The sequence below is a fragment of the Miniopterus natalensis genome, chromosome 2 (assembly GCF_054644295.1).
Source record: "Miniopterus natalensis isolate mMinNat1 chromosome 2, mMinNat1.hap1, whole genome shotgun sequence".
Classification (NCBI taxonomy): Eukaryota; Metazoa; Chordata; class Mammalia; order Chiroptera; family Miniopteridae; genus Miniopterus; species Miniopterus natalensis.
The window spans coordinates 10,524,613-10,545,181 of NC_142082.1; the positions used below are offsets into that span (position 1 = coordinate 10,524,613).

General features: G+C 42.1%; 1 protein-coding gene across 1 annotated transcript; it reads left to right on the forward strand.

Annotated features, from left to right (window-relative positions):
• The first annotated feature begins 62 nt into the window (after positions 1-62).
• On the forward strand, positions 63-13,810 carry FRG1 (FSHD region gene 1). The gene is made up of 9 exons (XM_087814106.1): positions 63-208; positions 2,413-2,480; positions 5,240-5,365; positions 6,129-6,186; positions 7,561-7,675; positions 9,388-9,492; positions 11,816-11,907; positions 12,416-12,526; positions 13,713-13,810. The coding sequence occupies exons 1-9, from the start codon at positions 147-149 to the stop codon at positions 13,747-13,749; spliced, it is 774 nt and encodes a 257-aa protein (XP_087670232.1). The 5' UTR covers positions 63-146; the 3' UTR covers positions 13,750-13,810.
• Positions 13,811-20,569: the final 6,759 nt, after the last annotated feature.

Here is a 20,569-nt window from a genome sequence, read left to right on the forward strand (position 1 = left end):
GCGGCGCTCGGGCCGGGACTCGGAGTTCGGGGCAAAGCAGCCCGGGGTCCCCGCGGGGCGCGTCTTGCCGCCGGTGCCCGTCCCCACTCGCGTGCCTCTGCCGGCCGTTCGCGCTCCCGCCGTCCCGCCGCAGCGTCCCCGGCGCCATGGCCGAATACTCCTACGTGAAGTCCACCAAGCTCGTGCTCAAGGGGACCAAGGCCAAGAGGTAGGCGCGGCGGCTCGGCGCCCTCAGGCCCCCTCCCCGAGGCGGCGGCTCGGCGCCCTCAGGCCCCCGGCCCGGGCTCCCCGAGGCGGCGGCTCGGCCCCGGCTCGCCCGCAGGGGGAGACAGCGGCGGGCCCAGGGCCCGGGAGCCCCGCCCCTGCCGTGGGCCCGCGGGTCGCCTCCGCGAGGGCGATTGTTCCGCCGCGGGCGGTTCCGGACGCGCCTTCCGCGCGAGGAGCGGGCGGCCCGACGGGGAGGGGCTGCGCGCCGTGACCGCGGCGAGCCCGCCAGGCCCTCGCGCCCCCGCCGCTCGCCTAGAGAGGGGCCGCCGGCGCCCGGGGACGGGCTTGTGAGGGTTACGCGGCGGCGCGCCGCGGGCCGTTGGCGCCTCGGGCGCGGGGGGCGTGTGGGGCAAAGCTGCCGGCCCGCCGGGCCCTCCTCTCTCGGCCGCGGCTCCGCGCGGGCCGACGTCCTCGGGCTGTCCGCGCCCTCGGTCCCGCGGTGGCCAGAGCGCGGGCGAGGGGAGGACGGCGCCCGGGAGCCGCCGGAGCCGCTGCCCGGGGAGCCTGAGCCTCCGGCCGGGGCCGCTGCCCTGGGAGCCTGAGCCGCCGCTGCCCGGGGAGCCTGAGCCTCCGCTGCCCGGGGAGCCTGAGCCTCCGCTGCCCGGGGAGCCTGAGCCTCCGGCCGGGGCCGCTGCCCTGGGAGCCTGAGCCTCCGCTGCCCGGGGAGCCTGAGCCTCCGCCGCCCGGGCTCGGGAAGGAGGGCGAGTCGGCTCCTGGAGCGGACCGAACAGACGCGCCTTACAGTCACCCTAGATGCCGAGCATGATGTATACATGTGTAGCACTTTTGTGGGCCAAGAACTGTTGTGGACACCGCATAATAACTTTTTTAAATCACCCCTGGGGTTTTTTAATTATTGCAATACAATTTACATACCATAAAACTCAGCCTTTTGAAGGACAAATTCAAAGTGCAGGTGGGTTTTTTTTAGTATATTCACAAGGTTCATCACTAATTGCTAAACGTTTCCTCACCTCAGAAGGAAACCCCTTACCCATCCAGCGCTCACTCCTCCCATCCGCCCCTCCCTGTCCCCATCCCTGTCCCTGTCCCCGGCCACCACTAATCTGCTTTCCATCGCTGCGGATTGGCCTGTTCTCAGTAGTTCACACAAATGTAATCATACAATGTGCAGCCTTTTGTATCTGGCTTCTTTTACTTAACAAGACATTCTCAAGGTCCATCCGTGTTGGGACATGTCTCAGGACTCATTCCTTCTATAGCTGAGTAACATTTCATCGTGAATGTAAAATTTATGAATATAACACATTTTGTTTATCCATTCAGCTATTGATGGGCATTTGGGTTTTTCCACTTTTTGGCCAGTATGAATAATAGTGCTACAAATATTTTTATACAGTGAAAATGAGAACACAACCCCAGGTTTTGGGTGACACAGGGAAAGCAGTCCTAAGAGGGAAATTCATAGCATTACAGGCCTATCTCAAGAAACAAGAAAAAGGTCCACCCATCATGGCTCAGCGGTTGAGCATCCACAGCTATGATCCAGGAGATTGGAAAAAGCTTAAATAAACAATCTAACTTTACACTTAAAGGAACTTAAGAAAGAACAACAAACAAAGCCCAGAGTGACTAGAAGGAAGGAAATAAAGATCAGAGCAGAAATAAATATTCTTATACAGTTAGCATATGGACATATGTTCTCATTTCTCTTGGGTGTATACCTAGGAGAGGAATCGTTCGGTCATATGGTAAGTCTGTGTTTAACTTTTTGAGGAACCCCCAAACTAATTCAAAGTGGCTGCACTATTATACGTTCTCACCAGCAACATACGAAAGTACATACTATTAACTCTTAATCCTCACAATAACCTTAAGAGTTGGGTTAAATTATTCTTATTTTATAGGTTGGGAAACAGTCAGTTTTGCCAAAAATCACAGAGCTGAGAAGTGATTAGAATCAGGATTTAAATTCAGATGGACTAGCTCCAGGGTCTGTACTCTTAACTGTGACTCAGTATATACGGGATCAGAAGCAGCATCTCACCATTAGAAGTAAGAGTCATATCGATGTAAATTTATAAATCAATGTACAGCTTAAAAGAGCCTTCTAGAATTCCACCCGTGATATTTAAAATGCAGATCAGCGTATCTAAACTCCTCTGTACTGATTACGTCCTGTAGTAAGAAGAAAAGGAGCAGAGAGAAGAAGACAAGGGAGGAGGCCGACGAGACACAGCTTGATGCTGTTGGTGAGTGCGCTTCCTGCGTTCTGAGAACAGTTAACCCTGGGTGAGATCCCTTAAAAATATTTTCCTAGGTAGAGGTAAGTAGTTAAAAGAAAGTAGGAGCAATTTATGGCCCATTCATACTTGTCTCAAAGTGCCCAGGTATTACGGTTGTAGGTTTCTCTCGCTCTTCAGCGCAGTAGATGTCACTGATGCCTTTTCTCCACCATCAGAACAAAGCCCAGGAGAGGAAACAGCCCTCTGATTTAGTAGACACCATTAGTCTACTTAATAGCCCAGATTCTGATACATAATTTTCCAGGCCTGATATAAATATTTAACCAAATATATTTTACAAATTACAGTAAGTCCCAATTTAGCAAAGTTGTCCATAGGTTCTTGGAAACTGAACTGTAAGTGAAATGATGTAGGTGTCATGGAACCAGTTTTTCCACCGGCCGATGGATGTAAACAAGAGTTAAGCTCCTGCAGCATATTTCTGGTCACAAAAACATCACCAACCTTCTAAAGAAAGACCCAGAATACTTCTGATATTAACCATTGACATCAATACAAGCTGTGCACACCTTTAAGCAAGATGAACATGAACAAGAAAGATCCTTCTCTTCCAACCCCCTTATTCCAGTTCAGGTTGCAGGTGACCAGAGCCTCTCCTTGCAACTTAGGACACAAGGCAGGCACCAGCCCTGGACAGGATACCCTTCCATTCCAGAGCACACTCACATGCACTCCCACACTCAGACCGGGACAGTCGAGACACGCCAGTTCACCTCACGTGCACATCGTTGTGATGTAGGTGGAAACCTGAGACCCGGAGAAACCCCACACAGAAAGGGGAGAACATACAGACTCCACACACAGTGGCCCCAGCTAGGAATTGATTTTTTTTTCTCTCTCCAATGTTATGATGATACATCATTGAAAACAATGTTATTCGGTGACTTTATTTTCTTTGAACATACATGCATTTTAAACCAGTGATTTGTATATCCCTACAAAAGAAATATATTCACAGTAAAAATAATTTCTTTTATACAATGAAATGAATGGAAATCTTAATTAAACATCAAGGTAGCCTATAAATGGTACCAGCAGTGAACTGGCCCAAACATACTTAACTAGCCTGTTTTCTAGTTAACCCTTCTTTCCACACCTATACTTTAAAGCAGTTATTTCTCCTAAAACTTGGCAGGTTGTGTTTTGAAAGTTCATAAATTATGGCTCCTTTACATTTTATATGAACTGGTATAAAGCTAATATTCCAGAAAAATCTCACATTTTTTTGAAAGACCAAATCAACAATTCTAAAATTAGGGTAATTATCTTGGATAGATGTCTAGGTGTGTAGAAATGCTATGTCAAAGGAAAAGTGAATATTTATATAAAAAACTGCCAAAAGTTTTCTAAAGTGTTTATAGCCTTTTACCCTCCCACCAAGAAAGTATTAAAATTCTATTACTCTTTTTTCCTCAGGTTGTGGTTTGACTTTTCATTTTCTTAAGTGTTTTTTGATAAGTTTATAATTTTTGTAAAGCCCAGTTAATTCTTTCCTATTATGGCTACCACCTTAATTCTCCAGTCTAAGAAATCCTTGCTTACCCCAAGGTCACAAAGACATTCTTCTACATTTCTTTTTACATGCTCATTCTTTGGGTCTTACATTAGGTCTATGACTCATCTCAAATTAATTTGGGGTATGAGGTAAGGATCAGCATTCTTTTTTTTCCTTTTTTCCCCCCAGGTTTTTATCCAGTAGATTCAGCAATACTGTTGAATAGACTTTCCTTTCCCCATTAAACTGCTTTGGTGTCTTTGTCAAAAATCAGTTGATTTTGTATGTGTTGGTCTATTTTTGGACTCTGTTCCATTAATTTCTCTATTTCTGTTGTCCTGCTGATGTATTTGTCTTGATTACTGTCACTTAACAAAGTCTTGAAATCAGGTGATAGTTTTCCAACTTTATACTTCATCTTCAAGAATGTTTTGACTTATAGATCCTTTGCACTTACATATAAATTTTATAGTCAGTTTATCACTTTCTACAGTAAAGCCTGTTGGATTTTCTGGGGAATTGTATTGAATCTAGATCATTTGGGGAGACTTCACATCTTAACAACATTGACTCTCAATAATTTGCAGGTTTTTTTGTGTGTTTTTAAAAAATATATCTTTGTTGATTTCAGAGGGAGGAAGGAGGGGGAGAGAGAAACATCAGTGATGAGAGAGTCATCATTTATCAGCTGCCTCCTGCACACCCCTGATGGATCGAGCCCACAACCCGGGCATATGCCCTGACCAGGAATCAAACCTCCATCTCCTGGATTCTAGGTCGATGCTCAACCACTGAGCCATGCCTGGCTGGGCTAATTTGCAGTTTTTAGTGTAGCTGTCTTCCATATCTTTTTTAAATTCTGAAGTATTTCGTAATTTTACACTACTGTAAATAGAATTTTGAAATTTTATTTTTCAGTTGTATATAGAGATACAATTGATTTCTGTATATTGACCTTTTAGTCTGAGATGTTTCTAAATTAATGGATTGAATCATTGTCGGTGTCCTGGTTTTGATGTTATACTATCAATAGCAAAGTTATGCAAGGTGTTAACCTTTCGGAGAAAGTGAGTAAAGGGTATATGAGGCCTCTATTATTTCTGAGAACTGCAAAATAAAGTTTTGCAAAGTGCGTTATAACAACAATAACAAGTAAGAACCTTGTGTCAAATCTAAAATATAAATGTTAAATATTGATTTTCTTTTTTAGGAATCTGGTGGACAGTAACAAACTTTGGTGAAATTTCAGGAACCATAGCAATTGAAATGGATAAAGGAACCTACATACATGCGCTTGACAATGGACTCTTTACCCTGGGAGCTCCACATAAAGAAGGTTTGTGCCAGTAGAAGGGATTAAAGGGAAAGTACACATTTTACTGCATTTGTTCACTTAGGCCAGTATCTCACTAATCTCAAGTGTCTTCCAAAGGAATGGATCTGCTGCATTTGACTCTTCCACTTTTTCTTTCCTCCGTATTTACCAATTATTGGCAACTCCCTCTTTCTAATATAAGAATTTGAAAACATTTTTTTATAGTTCGGAAGAATATCTGTGGAAATCAAAAACAACGTGAATAATTGCAATCATGTGGGAAAGTAGAAAACTTGGCTGAGTCAAAGTTCAGATTCCTGTATCCTTCAGACCTTTTGCCAAAACTAGCCTGGAGCACCGCACAAGTCAAGTCTTCCCATTCCCTTAGCCGTCACAGGACGCATTGTGATACGAAGTAATCGGGAGAGTAAAGGCAAGTCTTCAGTCTGAAGGGTCATTGCTTGAATTAAAGCATTTAGTTTTTTAAATATGAAGTGGTTTGCCCATGTATGACAGACTGCATTTTTAAAATGCGAAGAGAATATCTTGGAAGTGACTAAGCATCATGCTGACCTTTCTTATTAAGCATGTAAAACTAACACTGCAGTTATAAGAAGATAAAATAGGTTTTGATAGTGTGACTATGACATTATAACTATCATAATGTAATATTCTTACATTTAATTTTAAAAGGAAAACTACATTTTTAAAACTAAGGAATATCTTTACATGTATATTTATAACAAATATTAACTTTATTTTTAAATGTTTTTTTCTCCTTTAGTTGATGAGGGCCCTAGTCCTCCAGAGCAGTTCACAGCTGTCAAATTGTCTGATTCCAGGTAAGCCTGCATTAAACTATAATTAATAACCTTTGATTTTTTTTAATTTAATTTTATTCATTAAAAAATTTCAATATATAGCTAACTTATGCCCAGAGAGTACTTTTGATTTTAAAAAGCAAAACAGTATTGTTGGAAAGTGTATTTTGTGATATTTAATAAAATATAACATTATTCCCCTGCTGGCGTGGCTCAGCAGTTGACCATCTGAGCATTGACCTAGGATCCAGGAGATTGCAGTTTGATTCCCGGTCAGGGCACATGCCTGGGTTGCATGCTTGATCCCCAGTCGGGGGCGTGCAGGAGGCAGCCAGTCAGTGACTCTTTCATCATTGATGTTTCTGTCTCTTTCCCCCTCTCCCTTTCTCTCTCTGAACTCAATAAAGACATATTTTTTAAAATATATATATGTACATATATATATATAATATTATTTACATATCCAGTTGATATTTAGGTATTATTAAGTTACATTTCCAGTAACCATGTCTTTAAAAGAGAATTAAAGCCCCAGATAAAAACATACATTATGATTTCTCTGCTATATATAATACTATGCTGGAAAAAAATGAGAATTAATGATGTCATAGACCAAATAAGATATAGATTAGAAAGGTCCTGTGATGAAAACAGACATAAGACAAAACCTGTCTGCTGTTGCTATGGTACATAAACTCATGGGTTAGAAATCAAGAGACAGGATAGAAGAAAGGAATATTGTTGAAACCAGCAGAGAATGTCACATAGTCATAAAGACGAAAAGACCATTTGACTCACTGTTTTTACAGGCATTTTATAAGCTGAGCTTTTAAAATGAAGTACAGAAGTACAGAGTGATGCTTCGTGTGGTAGACAGAGAAACTGAATTTCATATTCTAGTCATTGGCTATGTCAAGATGATCAAGATTTGTGTTATGTTATCATTAACCTATAAATGAGTATAAAGTCATTCTGCTGGCATCACAGGATTGGTAAACTAAAAACGTAGAAATCATATTTTTTCTTTAAAAAACAAGATTAAGATGATTATTTCTGTACTTCCTTTGAATGGCCAATAAGTACAGTGGAGGACTTTTCAAGAGTAAAAACAAGGAGAATCAAGAAACACAAGCTTTTTTATATGTTTTAAGAATAAAGCATTTGGAAAATGTTTGCTGTGTAATATATAACATAATACTTGCAGTAAAAAGCAGAATATGACAGTGTATATGTAGAACTACTCTGTCCAACATGGGAGCCACTTGTCACATGTGGCTTTTGAATATTTGAACTATGGCTAGTCTGAACTTCTATACAAATACGCATCACTTTTATGTTCCATATTTGATTTTCTTTCTCAGTTTCTAACATTTTACCTTCTTCGTTAACCTGAAGAGTTGCCCTAAAATCTGGCTATGGAAAATACCTTGGCATAAATTCGGACGGACTTGTTGTTGGGCGTTCAGACGCAATCGGACCCAGAGAACAGTGGGAACCCGTCTTTCAAGATGTAAGTGCTATTGTTGTATATGAAAAGCTGCTGGTCGATGTAAGGAATCTCTTCTAGGGATAAATCAGCAATCTTCATGTATAGAAATAACCAGCAGCACTATTTATGATAGCAAAAAAATACACTTTAATGCATCTATAAAAGAATATTACATATCTATTAAAGCAGTATATATGAAGAATAATGAATTTAGAAAATGTTTACTATATAACATATGAGATGTAATGCTTGCAATAAAAAACAGAATGTAAAGTTATATATATAGAACTACACTGTCCAAAATGGCAGCCACTAGCCATGTTTCCACAGTGATAAATTAGCCAAACATCCACCTAAAAGTACAATTACTTAGACTGATCCCCTCATGCCCTGGGATAAAACCTCTGGATCACTGACTTGCAAACTTGTTCACTCCAGTCCAGTGAGGAAGACATTTTTCCTTTGCACATTGTAGCCTAGTGCACACACATAACTGAAACAGGAGCTATACTTAATAGTACTTATCTACATGTTTGCAGTCTGGTATTTTCTGTTTTACCTCAGTTTCTGTGTCTTTTTATTTTCCCCCCAGTATTGGCCAGAACCCTCTAAATTGATTTCATGAACTACTAATGGGTTGCAACACCTTGTAGATGATCCTATCAATATAATAAGATGTTTATAATAAAAGTTATATCAACAGAAAAGGCCATTATATCAGAAAGTTAGGATGGTGAGTCAGATACTACTGCTCATACTGAACTTTAGGGACGTTCATCTCACTTTATTTTGGGGAAAGACATTAAGTTCTTAAAATACAAATTAAAGAAAAACTTAAAAGTCCCTGATGTTACAAGTAAAATTTGATTGCAGGTATAAATCACCTGGGACTGTACAGCCATTTCCAGGCTCACCAGGGGTCATCCAGGTGACAGAAAACCCATCCCTTGCCACCTCAAGTAAATTAAATCAGATCCATGTTATTAGCACTTTTGTAACTGGATATGATATAAGGTTATTAACACATTTTTGTAATTGTGGATATTTTGTTTGAGGTAGTCAGTTTTCCAAAACAATCAACTATGTACAAGTTATGATTAAACCTTATATATGTAAGGAAATTGAACTAATCAAATTTATAATCTTGGTTTAGATACACAAGAAAATGAGTTTTCGAAGTTTTATCAGAATCAGATAATACAGCATTAAATAACTAAAAAGAATGTGAATATTTCTTTCCACACACACAAGTTTCTCAAACATTGATTCTGAAAGTTCTGAACATAAATTCAAAGGCACCAAAGGCTAGCTTTTATATGATATAGTCTTATATTTTCTAGTTATGGAGAAAAATTTTACTTAAATCACAACTATTTGAGTAAATTATTGTGTGTTATAATTTTTTATTGTGTTTAAAGCTATTTTTTTTCAAACTCAAATTAGTTTTATCCTCAATAGATCTTTTAGACCAAAGGAAACAGTTCTATATCATCTAATTAGAATTTAGTCCTGCTAGTAGAATATACTAAAAATACTTATTGTGGTTATCTTTGAATAATTAGATTGCAGGTTATTTTAGTTTTCTATGTGTTTTTCTTTTTATTTTCCAGGTTTTCTCCAAATTCTTTTTCCTGATTACTTTTAGACTCATGGGGGGGGGGAATTAGTTTAGTCTTGAGAGTTAAGAATTCTTTTGAAGGTATTCTCATAACTGTTTTTGTTATTTTATTTAGGGGAAAATGGCTTTATTGGCCTCAAATAGCTGCTTTATCAGGTGCAATGAGGCAGGCGATATAGAAGCAAAAAGTAAGACAGCAGGAGAGGAAGAAATGATCAAGGTAACCATGGCATATTTCCGTAGATTAATACCTGTCACGTGATGTGACTAAAGCTCTTTAAAATGTTGGAAAATGATTTACTATCACTTGAAAGATTTACTTCATAGTTTTTTATACTGTGCTCCAAATAAGCCTTGTTTTTAATTATAAATCCTATAACTGATGGTGCGTTTGCACAACATGGTAGAGAAATTAGTACATCTGTGAGCTCCTTTGCTATTATCTCCGTGTATTAGAATCTTTTCCTGAATACTTCACATGTTTTTTAGGCCTAGCTTTTTTTTTTCTTACCTGCATTTTAAAACTTAAATTTTTAAGTAAAAATGTTCACATGGTTCAAAATTTTTTAAATATAAGCATATATAAACACATCTCCCATCCTTCTAGAGTCTCTGAATAAAAATATGAATATATTTGTCATTTTCTACTTGTTTACACTAAAGTTAGCCTCCTGTACACACTCCTTTAGACATTGATTTTTTTTCCTTTACATTTTATCTTGAAGATTTTCCTTTATCATTACATGGAAAGTTTTCCCTCTCCTTTTTTCTTCTTCCTCTCTTTTTTAACAGCTACATAATACTGTATTTTAGGGGTGTGCCATAATTTATTTAATCAGTTCCTTATAAATGGAAATTTAGGTATTTCCAGTCTTTTGCTGTTATAGGCAATGCTGCAGCACATAACTTTGAATATGCATCATTTTGTGGGTGTGCAAGTATATCCGAGGATAAATCCCCAGAAGCAGAGTTACAGGGTCAGTGGGTATAAACATCTGTAATTGTTTAGATTCTGCCGAGAACCCTCCGTAGGGGTTGTACTAACTTACACTCCCACCTACACCTGTGAGCAGGTTACTGAGTTTTGAGTTGTTTTGTCCTTGAGCACTGTGTTGCTAGTCACTTTATAAAATATAAAAGTCACAGCAGAATTTTCAGAGCTCTTGCCATCACTTTCTGGATCTTTGGATGAATATGTAAAAGGCTTTACATGAGGAGGAACATGAAGCACATAAAACAAATGTGTTTTAATTTGGTATCAGTCACTAAGATGGAAATAAAAGTTGCTCATTCCAGGCTAAATTCCCTAATATTGTGTTTTACTTCATTATAAAAGTTATACAGACATCTTCACATCAAGGTAAAATTTTAACTAAAACTACAAAATAGATAAGTCATATAGTTATCTTGACTGAAACCTGATGAAGGCCTTTAAGGCTTAGTTACCACCTTCCTGATGTGGTGTTCTCTTTCTTGGCATTCTGTCTCAGTGCTGAGCATTCCGGACCCCAGGGAGCACAGGTTCCGGAAAGTCTGATCCAGAGTTTGTGTTTGTACTGCATTTGGGCGGGCCAGAGTGCACGGCTCAGACAAATGGGGGAAGTGCCTCAATCCTTATAAATAAAGCATAAAATCCATGTCACATTTTCTCTACCACCAGCACAATTTAAAAGCACCTATCAAGTATCTGTACATGCGTTGTGTTAAATTCCATGTCATATATTTGATTTTACTATTTAAATATTCTTGATTTTCATAATCAGTTTTAGTGTTTCAGTATTCTTTTTACTTTGAAAAATATTACTAATCTTTTAAAACAAGAATAATACCAGTAACTCTTCATTTCATTATCTGGAGTTGATTGGTGGAGAGAGAAATCCACATAGCACAAAAATTAGAAATTTCAGAATGTATTCCAAAGTTTCCCCAAAAGGTATTTTCTCCACCAGAGTCTCAAATAATTTTCATCTAAAACTCAGATCTTAATTGCCGTACCTGTGTCTGTTCATTTATGACAGGATAGTAAATGTCAGTCAAAACTTAGAATATAAGGAGTATTTGAAAGGGGTGGAGTCTAGTTAGGTAAAAACAATTGTGTTATGTTAAAAGTTTGAAAGTATTTGGTAATAGCCTATGCAAAGTAAAATAGCTACTACCTTAAGCTTTCAGTGTTATAAAGTGAACACTATATACCAGGGACAGTTTGGTCCTGCTGTATTTACTTTGAGGTCAGAATTAAGTTAGTTAAATTATTGCCTAATTGTTCAGCAGGATCTGATCGGTAAAATGTTTTTCAAATAATTTTCTCTTTAGTGTTTCTGATGCAAGGGCTCTAGAGAAACAAATAATAGCAATGATTTATGTAAATTCTTTATAGAAATAAAAACAATATCTAGAACCTGTCTTTTCCTGAATCTAATTGCTAAGTTGATTGTTTTCTTCTTTTACATAAGAAATCACCTAGGATGTTCTCATGTAGTAAGTAAAGTGGGAAGGGGGGAGATAAATGTGTAACTTACTGGGTTCTCATCTCCAATATCCAGATTAGATCCTGTGCTGAAAGAGAAACTAAGAAAAAAGATGATATTCCAGACGAAGACAAAGGAAACGTTAAACAATGTGAAATCAATTATGTGTACGTACTTTTTTCCTTTTAGACCTACAGGTCTGAGGAAAGTGCTTCTCAAGGTGCCTAAAATAAAAAAATACCTGAAGGACAGGAAGAGGCAGTGAATTGTAAACTAGGACAAAGCACTGAGCTCAGGGCTTTTCTTTTCTCGTTCCTTCAGTTTTCCTGATTACCCTGCTGGCTTTCAAAGCTAGAGTCACTTGGCTTTGTCTGTTCTCCCTGTTAATTGATAGAATGGCTGTAATGCGTGAGTACAGACTGCCAGCCAGACACTCCATAGCGGGACACTTGGGACTCCAGCCCGCATTCCAGGGGGAGGTGAGGCATGCAGAGCTGCCCAGACCGCGGCCCTCCTCTTGGTGGGGCACTGAGAGCATCGGTAGTTGAGAGGCTGTGTGTTATTAAAGAAATAGGATTTTTTTAAATAAATGAAAAACTTTTAAAATATAAGTTCATCAGTAATCAGGTATAATCAAAGTTGAGATATTTTTCAAGAAAGATATTTTCTTAACAGAAAGAAATTTCAGAGCTTCCAAGACCACAAACTTAAAATAAGTAAAGAAGACAGTAAAATTCTTAAAAAGGCCCGGAAAGATGGATTTTTGCATGAAACACTTTTGGACAGGTAGGTATATTTCTACTTATTTCCAGCTATGGTTAAGTACTCAGAAGTGGCGTATATAAAACCAATGTTCTTTTTGAATTGCTGTAATTGTCAAATATTTATCTTTATTTCTAATTTGTGAGCATGGTAATATTACCAAAAAAGGACATCATAAGCCTGGGAAAAGACCAGCAAAAAAAACTAACTAAATATAGCTAGATTCCAAGTACTTATATATTTTGTAAGAAATTCAGATTTCACTAAAATTACATGGTAAACTTCTTTACCAACATCTTTTTGTAACTGTTGGAAGCAGGCTAGAAAGAAGTCATTTGACTAATTTCAAAATTCTGTTCTGTTAGAGTGGCACAGGTTCATAAAAATGTAAATATAGGTCAGTTTAAAAATTACTAAATATGAAGTTAAATAAGTGAAAGTGAAGCACTTTAAGTCGAATTCAGAAATGTACAGTATATTTATCACACATTATTAATATTTATTACTGTTCCTATTTAGGTAAGTAGTACTCTGGATTTCCAACATTAAGAAAATGGGTAGAGAGGTTTAACTTTGAGCTTCACAACTAAAATCAAAGAAGTGCCAGAATAAAGGGGAATTTGCTTGTCTCCTGCCACTCATTCAAGTCCTACATTGCAAAATTAGTCTTAGGACATTTCTTTATATTACTTGATAAAGACAGTGCATTTCCTGTTAACTAGTCGATTGAGTTATTGCCTAAAGTCAGTAAATGATGTAAGAATTTTTCCCAGCTGAGCAAATTAGCGTCTAGTGCCTAGTTCTAAGAAATCAAGAATGGGATATAAAAATAATCAGGTTACAGACACAGAAGAAATAGAATAAGTTCAGTGTCCTATAACTTTTATCACTTAGGAAAACACAGCATTGTTAAATAGAAGTTTAGGGCATGCTTAAAGTCAGAGGTAATTAAAACTGTGCACTGAGAAAGCCCATAGGCACATTTGTTAAAGATTAGGAAAACATTTTCATAAGAACAGAATCCACTTAGTATGAAACATAAAATTGAAAAGTAAAATTTTGATTAAAATGTTTTAATATAAGTGGCATGGTAATATAGTAACCAAAATTGAGAACATAATTCCTAAACATGGATTTATATTTGGTAGCAGTTGACTGTATATGGAATGTTTTACATGGATTAATTTTCATTATTTGTTTTTTTAAATAGGAGAGCCAAATTGAAAGCTGATAGATACTGCAAATGACCAGGATTTTTGTCTCTGTCTTTGTTTTTTTTTTCTTGAATAAAATAATAGTGGAAGTGTTTTTGCAGAGTTCTTGGTTTGTTATGGAATTATTGCTACACTAGTAGCGACTTTAACCAGGTTTGACCGAGCTTCTCCATGGATGTACTTTTTAATTCACTGCAGGGTTTCGGTGGAAATGAAACATGGTACACACTTAGGAGCCTTTTCTTCTCTGGATTTCTTGTCATAGAGCAGGAGATGCTGCTCGGTGAAGCTGATGTTCCTTGTGTAGCTGTGGGATCTCTCTTACTGCTTTACGGCTTATTGCTTGCTTCACATTGCTCAATACAATGTATGCTGATCAGTTCCTCTAAAGTAAAGGGAAGTTAGAAGGTGCCAGTCCAGTCAGTCATCAAGGCTGTGAGTGCACCTCTTCAGTGTTGCCCAAATCACATGCAAACCAAGCAAATACCAGAACAAGGGGGCTGGGCCTAGAAAAGTCAGCAGGAGGCAGTGGACAGGGAACAGGAAACTACCAAAGAGCAAGGGGCTCAGGACAGAAGGTAAAAGTAAAATTGGAGAAATCCCCTACTTCGGACAGTTTAGTCGCACTGGATGTGTGTGCGATGCTCTTCTCTCCTGGGGTGGGAGGGGAGCTGTTGAAGAGGTTCACACACAGCGTGCTGAGGTCTGCTGTGCTGAGCCAGTGTGTTCCTAGCCTGTCTCTTTCCGAGTTTCTGAGCACGGTGTTGCAGATGTCATCTCACCCAGTGAGTGTTTCTGAAGCCAACTTGTGTACCCGATGCCTGGACTTCACTGGAAATTCTGCTTCAGGACTGAGGTGGTGTGAGGCTTGTGTTTACAATTCCACACTGATTCCCAGGCACAGCCGGGACTGAGGCCTGGCCCAAGCTGCCAGACCCTGTCTGGTTCTCAGCCTTTATATTTTATGTCACCAGCTGTAGTTGCCCCTCTTCAGCCAGATACTAAGCTACCCCAGTACCAACCTGGTAAAGGAGCTCTTGCTGTAGATTAGCTCCAGCTTGGCACTCGGTTCCACAGCTGGATATTCCCCCACCTGTGTGCTCCCTCCGATCCTCAGACGGAACAGGCTTACTGCTCTGATCCTCCGAAGCAGTGGTTCTCAGCCGGGAGGTATTTTGCCTCCCCAGGGACATTTCACAGTGTGTGGAGATATTTTTGGTTGTCACAACTGGGAGAGAAGGTGCTACTAACAACCAGAGGGTTCGAGACTAGGGATTCGGCTAAACATCCTACAACACACAGGATAGCGCTGACACCAAAGAGTTATCCAGCCCACAATGCTGGCAGTGCCAAGGTGGTGAGACGCACCCTGAGACAGTCTATTCTTTACTTTTGCCAGGTTTCCAACCCCTGAAAACAAACAGTTCAAAGTTATATGCGTTAAGAATCACTTAGGGTACCTATAGATTTCCAAGACCCATCCTTAGAGAGACAGGCTTAGCAAGTCTAGGTCTGGGCCCCAAAACTGACATTTGACATTTTAATAAGCACTCCCGGTAATTCTGAAGCAAGTGATCTGAACCACACTTTTGAGAAACACAACGCTCAAGAAACAGGTCGCCTCTCCAACACCAGCTTTGACCCCGAGGCCATCTGCCGCTGACCGACTCCCCTGGAACAGACATTTTACCTGCCTGAATTTCTGAACAGAGCGCCTGGATCCCTTGTCCCAGTGCGCACCCTCATGTTCCCCAGTTCCTGCCCCCATTCCAGACAGAACTTGCAGAAGGAATTCCTGGCGACTAGGAAGGTCCATGTTTAAGGCATTGCCTCCCTCCTGGACTTTACAAATAGGCTGAAATAAAAAACTGCAGGTGACAAGTGCTCCTTCCCAGTTCCCATCATCCCGCTTGGTGCAAACCCCCGCTGACAGCCCCGAAGTCAGCCCGGGAGAGCGGCCGAGGTAAGAATGGGTGCGTTGGCACCCTGCCGCCTGGCCCGCGTTTTCCCATCTTACGCACGAGGAAATCATGAGAAATTTCATTTAACGCACTTGAGATCTGGCCAGGCACTTCCCTGATCTACCGGCCTAGCAGCCTCACCCCGTGAAGGTTATACGGAGACAAGCACCGCATGACCTCACTTACATGCGGTACCCCAGGGGCAAGGCAAACATCCAGATCCGGAGAACAAGGGTGGCTGCCGGCCCGGGGGCAGGGGGCAGGGGGGGAGGGGCAGGTGAAGTGGGTGAAGGGTATGGAGCTGCAAACTCCCAGGCATGAATGCGTCACGGGCCGTAGTGCACGGCGCGGGATGCCGTCGGTAATACAGCTGTGCGGGGACACGCAGCTACACACGATCATGTTGTACAAAAATAATCGAGTCGCCGTGCTGCACGCCTGAAACTAATATTGTACGTCAACTGTAATTTTTGTAAGTTTCTATAAATAAAAGCACTAACCAAAGAAAATGCTCCTCACACCCCGTTTTGAAGGCTCACATTTTTCAGCTTCGGTAATTTCAGTGTTTTCTATCCGTAAATTTACCGACCTCCTGTTTTTCCATCTCCAAGCTGCTGGTAAACCATCCTGGTGACTTTTAATTTCAGACACTTTTCTTTTCACCTCGAGACTCCATCTGATCCCACTGCGGTCACAGTTTCCTTTTCTCTGCTGACACTTCCTGTCCAGTGAGAGGGTTTCGGGGTGGTTCTGGTTTGGGGCAGAGTTATACAGCCCCCTGAAAAACCCCTGCCCACCGACTCCCAGCACCTGGGTCGCCTGGGGGCCGTTCTCCGCCGATTGCTTTTCTTTTGAGCATGTTTCTCCACGTGTCCGGTGTAATTGGGTTGTATCCTGGACATCGTGAGCAATGCATTGTAGAAACGGTGGATTCTGCCTTGTTGCTCTGCAAAAATGTTTGTTTGTTTGTTTGTAGAATAGGCAGTTAACTTGGTTGGTCTCAGCTCCAAATTCTGTCTCCCCCGCCTATGGTGGGCAACAGCTGAAATCCCTGCCGTTGTTTCAGCTGGGCTGCTGGAATTCCGTCAGCCCCGAGGGTGTACGGTGCAGGCCCCATTTGGACGATGTGGGGACCCTCCAGCTCCCCCTTTTCAGCGTTTCCTCCTCACCTTCCAGAGCCTGTGGCCACGCTGAACTCTGTCCTCCGATTCCTCAACTAGTACAACCTGAGGTTTCCATGAGTGTTAGTATTTGTCCAAAGTTTAACTCTGTGTGTGTGAGAGGTTAGTGTGGTACAAGCTACTCCACCATGACTGGCTCAAACTCTCATATTAAGGACCTGCCTGGGCTTTTCTAGATACAGATACAAAACTCTAACATGCTATACACACAAAAATAAAGAAATCATTAAAATACATGCATGCATTCATACCTCTTAAAATAGTCCTGAATTCCTAAAACGAACTCATCACACTAGGTCACCCAGCACCCACCCCAATACAGCAGCATTCCTGGTGCCAATCAGTCCAGGGCGTCAAGTCCCTGTTGCAGAAGTTTCATTTACTCAGTCATTCTAAACTCTGACGACCCAGAAGAACAGGTTAAAATATGCTCGCTTAATGCCATATTGTATTAACCAAATTAGTGTGACGTGATAGTTTTAACTGGGACAGGAAATGAAAAATGACTTTCTTTTCATGGTATTACTCTCTCATGCTTTGTCCTGATCAATACTATTAGCCTGAGTGGCTTAATGCAAGTAAAGTCCATTAAAATTTTTTGTGGCTCACACATACTGAAATCCATTTCATTTAATGAAAAGCTTAGAAACAAAAATAATAATTCCATACCTCTATTTCCCCTTTTCTCACGCACCTATTAGTTTGCAATGTTTTTAAAAGTACATAGTTCATTAGGGAAACTTGACGGGGTTAAGGCAGGTTTTGCTTTTCGACATTTCTTGGGTGCTATATACCCCAGGATAATCTCGGCACTATTCGGTGTGTTTCTGTTTAATTTTGTGGCACTAGGACTCTCGTCTTAAGTATCACTGAGGCATATTTTCCATGATGGAGAAACAATATGCCCTCTTCCCACTTTGCCTGTGTTACAACACTGCCTTTGTGTTTCTGGAATATATTTTCCTTTCTGAGTGCACAGCGAGGGCTTATGCATTAAAACCTCCGGGTGTTTTTCTTACAGCGCTTTACAGGCCTATAGAGGTTTTGCAACCCTGCGCCGAGGGCCCCGGAAGGGAAGCCGGGTGCAGCACTTCTTGCTAGTGTTTGTCTTTCTGTCCTGCAGTTTCCCAAGTCCGGTCCTCAGAAATAAGTGGCGTTGTAAGGGAGAAACAAAGTGAACCGCACATCTCTTTATTCCTTCAGGAAGGTGGAAACTTAAGACCACAGAGTAGGGAGCCAAGCACAGCTGCTAACCTCAGCTCCTAACTGCCCAGCAGCAAAGGTGCAGAAAGCACACGATTGCGGCGGATCCCGGGGGGAAAAACAGGCAATGCTGTCAGCTTCTACCGTCTTACCTACTGTTTTCCTTATTAGTCCCCTGGGCTTGTATCACAGTGTTACTCCCTGTCATTATTTATTATTTATTATTTATTTAAATCCTCACCTGAGGATATTTTTTCCATTGCTTTTCAGAGAGCGGGGGGGCGGGGGGGGGAGACATCGATGTGAGAGACACATTGATTGGGTGCCTCCCGCGCATGCAAGGACCGGGGCCAGGGATCGAGCCTGCGACCAATGTACGTGCCCTTGGCCAGAACTGAACCCGGGACCCTTTAGTCCGCAGGCTGATGCTCCAACCACTGAGCCAAACCAGCTGGGACAGTCCCTGGTTTTTAATCCTGCTCCTGAACATATTCCCCCAAGGCATATTTTTTTCTTTTTTTTAGTTCTGCTTTCTGTTTTTGTTTTAGTGATATCGGAAACCACCCGGGGACATTCCTAGGTTCGGGAGGACTCAGAGTTAAGAGACTGGGTTAGCCAACCCCAGCGCTCATTCGGTCCCAGGCCACCCGTGTGTGTCTGAAGAGTGGTGACTTGTCTGGAAACGACCAGTGGGCCTCGGGCCAGCCGAGGCTGGGCAGCAGGCCCTGGGCCCGTGAACCCTGGCTGAGATCCGCTTTAAGGCACAGCAGCAGGCCCTGTGCAGACGCTCCCCTTCCTGCTGCTGTTTACGAAAACAACTTCCCCAGCTGCCTGGAGCATCGGAGCCTCCTGCATGGGCCTGTCCCCCCACCCTCAGCCCCAAGTCCCCTCTAGAAGGCCTCAGCGTCCCCCGTCCCTGCCTTCCCAGCCTCTTCCCCCTCTCACCCAGGGTCACCAGCTTCCCTTCACCCGTGTTCCTTTACTGCCGTCACCTCATTCCACGCCCCTGCTCTTGCACAACTCAGAGAAATGGGCAAAGACTTAAGCATTTAGCAGTAAACAGAAATTTCCAATAAGCAAATTTCCTCTCGCCTCTCCCATGAAAGTGCCCCTCCTGATTTTCTTCCCTGCTGAACTCAGCTCTCATCCCGGCGTGGCCAGAGCTGCAGGATCGCAGACCACGGCCCCCGGTGCCAGCTTGAAACCCCTCGTCGCCCATCCACTCGGGCCTTGGAGCACACGTCACCACACGCGTGACACTGCGATCCCGCACTGCTCTTCGTCACGTGTTCCACCCCCCGAGACGTGCTCCACAGTCTCTGCTCCCAGCCTCCCGTCCTCGGCTCACTGACGGCAGCGTCCACGCTGTGATGACCTTACACTCAGCTGCCTTAGAAATTCTGTTGGCTCTGTTCTACTTTTACTCAGCCTTAAATGAACGACGGGGCAGATAGGTGACATATTTTGCTTTTGCTACACCTTCCTGTGTTGGAAATCTTCATCTCTTTTTTTTTAATATGTCTTTATTGATTTCAGAGAGAGGAAGGGAGAGGGAAAGAGAGAAACATAAATGATGAGAGTCATTGATCGGCTGCCTCCTGCACGCCCCTGGCTGGGGATCAAGCCTGCAACCCGGGCATGTGCCCTGACTGGGAATCGAACCCCGATCGCCTGGATCCCAGGTCGACGCTCCACCGCTGAGCCACACCGGCCATCTCATCCCTGACTCCTAATGACCCTCTGAGAGCTTGCTGCTCACCCTTTGCCCTGTGCACTTTTCATTGTAAAGTTTTGAAATGTGCTTTCTCAGCTTCAAGCCCTCTCTGCTATTACTAGATTTTATTGTCTTGTAGTGTTTTATTTCTAAACCTAATAATTTTATTTTTAAACCATTTTATAATGTACTAGTTCTTGAGTTCATAGAATAGAAAATACCTTTCAATCCATTGTGGATATTTTCCTATATATTTCCTGTAAGGAATTCCACCTCGTGCCATGTTCCAACTGTAATCCGGACCCTCAGCACTTTCTCTTTGATCGATCTGCCACACAGTGTAACTAAGAAATGAAAGATGAAAAGCCATCTCACGTCTGAGGACACGCTTACTGCTCTTCCTTCTGATCCCCCCCCACTCCCCATTACTGCAACTCTCACGCAGGAGTCGGGGGGGCGGTGCTGATAGACCCACCACTTTGCTACCTAGAGCCACACACTGAACACACTGATTTCTCTTTTATTCTTTCCTGGGACTTCTCCTCTCCTATCAAACCCAGGTCTAGGCCAAAGGAAAGTGAGCCCAGAGGGAAGGAAAGAGATGCCACAGAAATGTTAAGCGAAGATACTGAGGCTGGCCCGGCTGGCTCTAAATATAGCTGTTGGAGTAGAAGATGGGCGTCTTTCACCCAGTCCTTCCCTCTTACAGCAGACTAAAGCAGGGCTGCGTGACTTGCAGAGGCTTTGTGGCCTGGCCTGGCCTGGGAATTCGGCGTAGTGATTAGGTGGATGTG

Bases quoted from the DNA above. Each gene is read 5' to 3' on its own strand.
- FRG1 (XM_087814106.1), top strand. From the start codon at position 147: ATGGCCGAATACTCCTACGTGAAGTCCACCAAGCTCGTGCTCAAGGGG. The intron at 2,481-5,239 runs GTGAGTGCGCTT...TTTCTTTTTTAG, and splicing joins GACACAGCTTGATGCTGTTG to GAATCTGGTGGACAGTAACA. The intron at 7,676-9,387 runs GTAAGTGCTATT...TATTTTATTTAG, and splicing joins GGGAACCCGTCTTTCAAGAT to GGGAAAATGGCTTTATTGGC.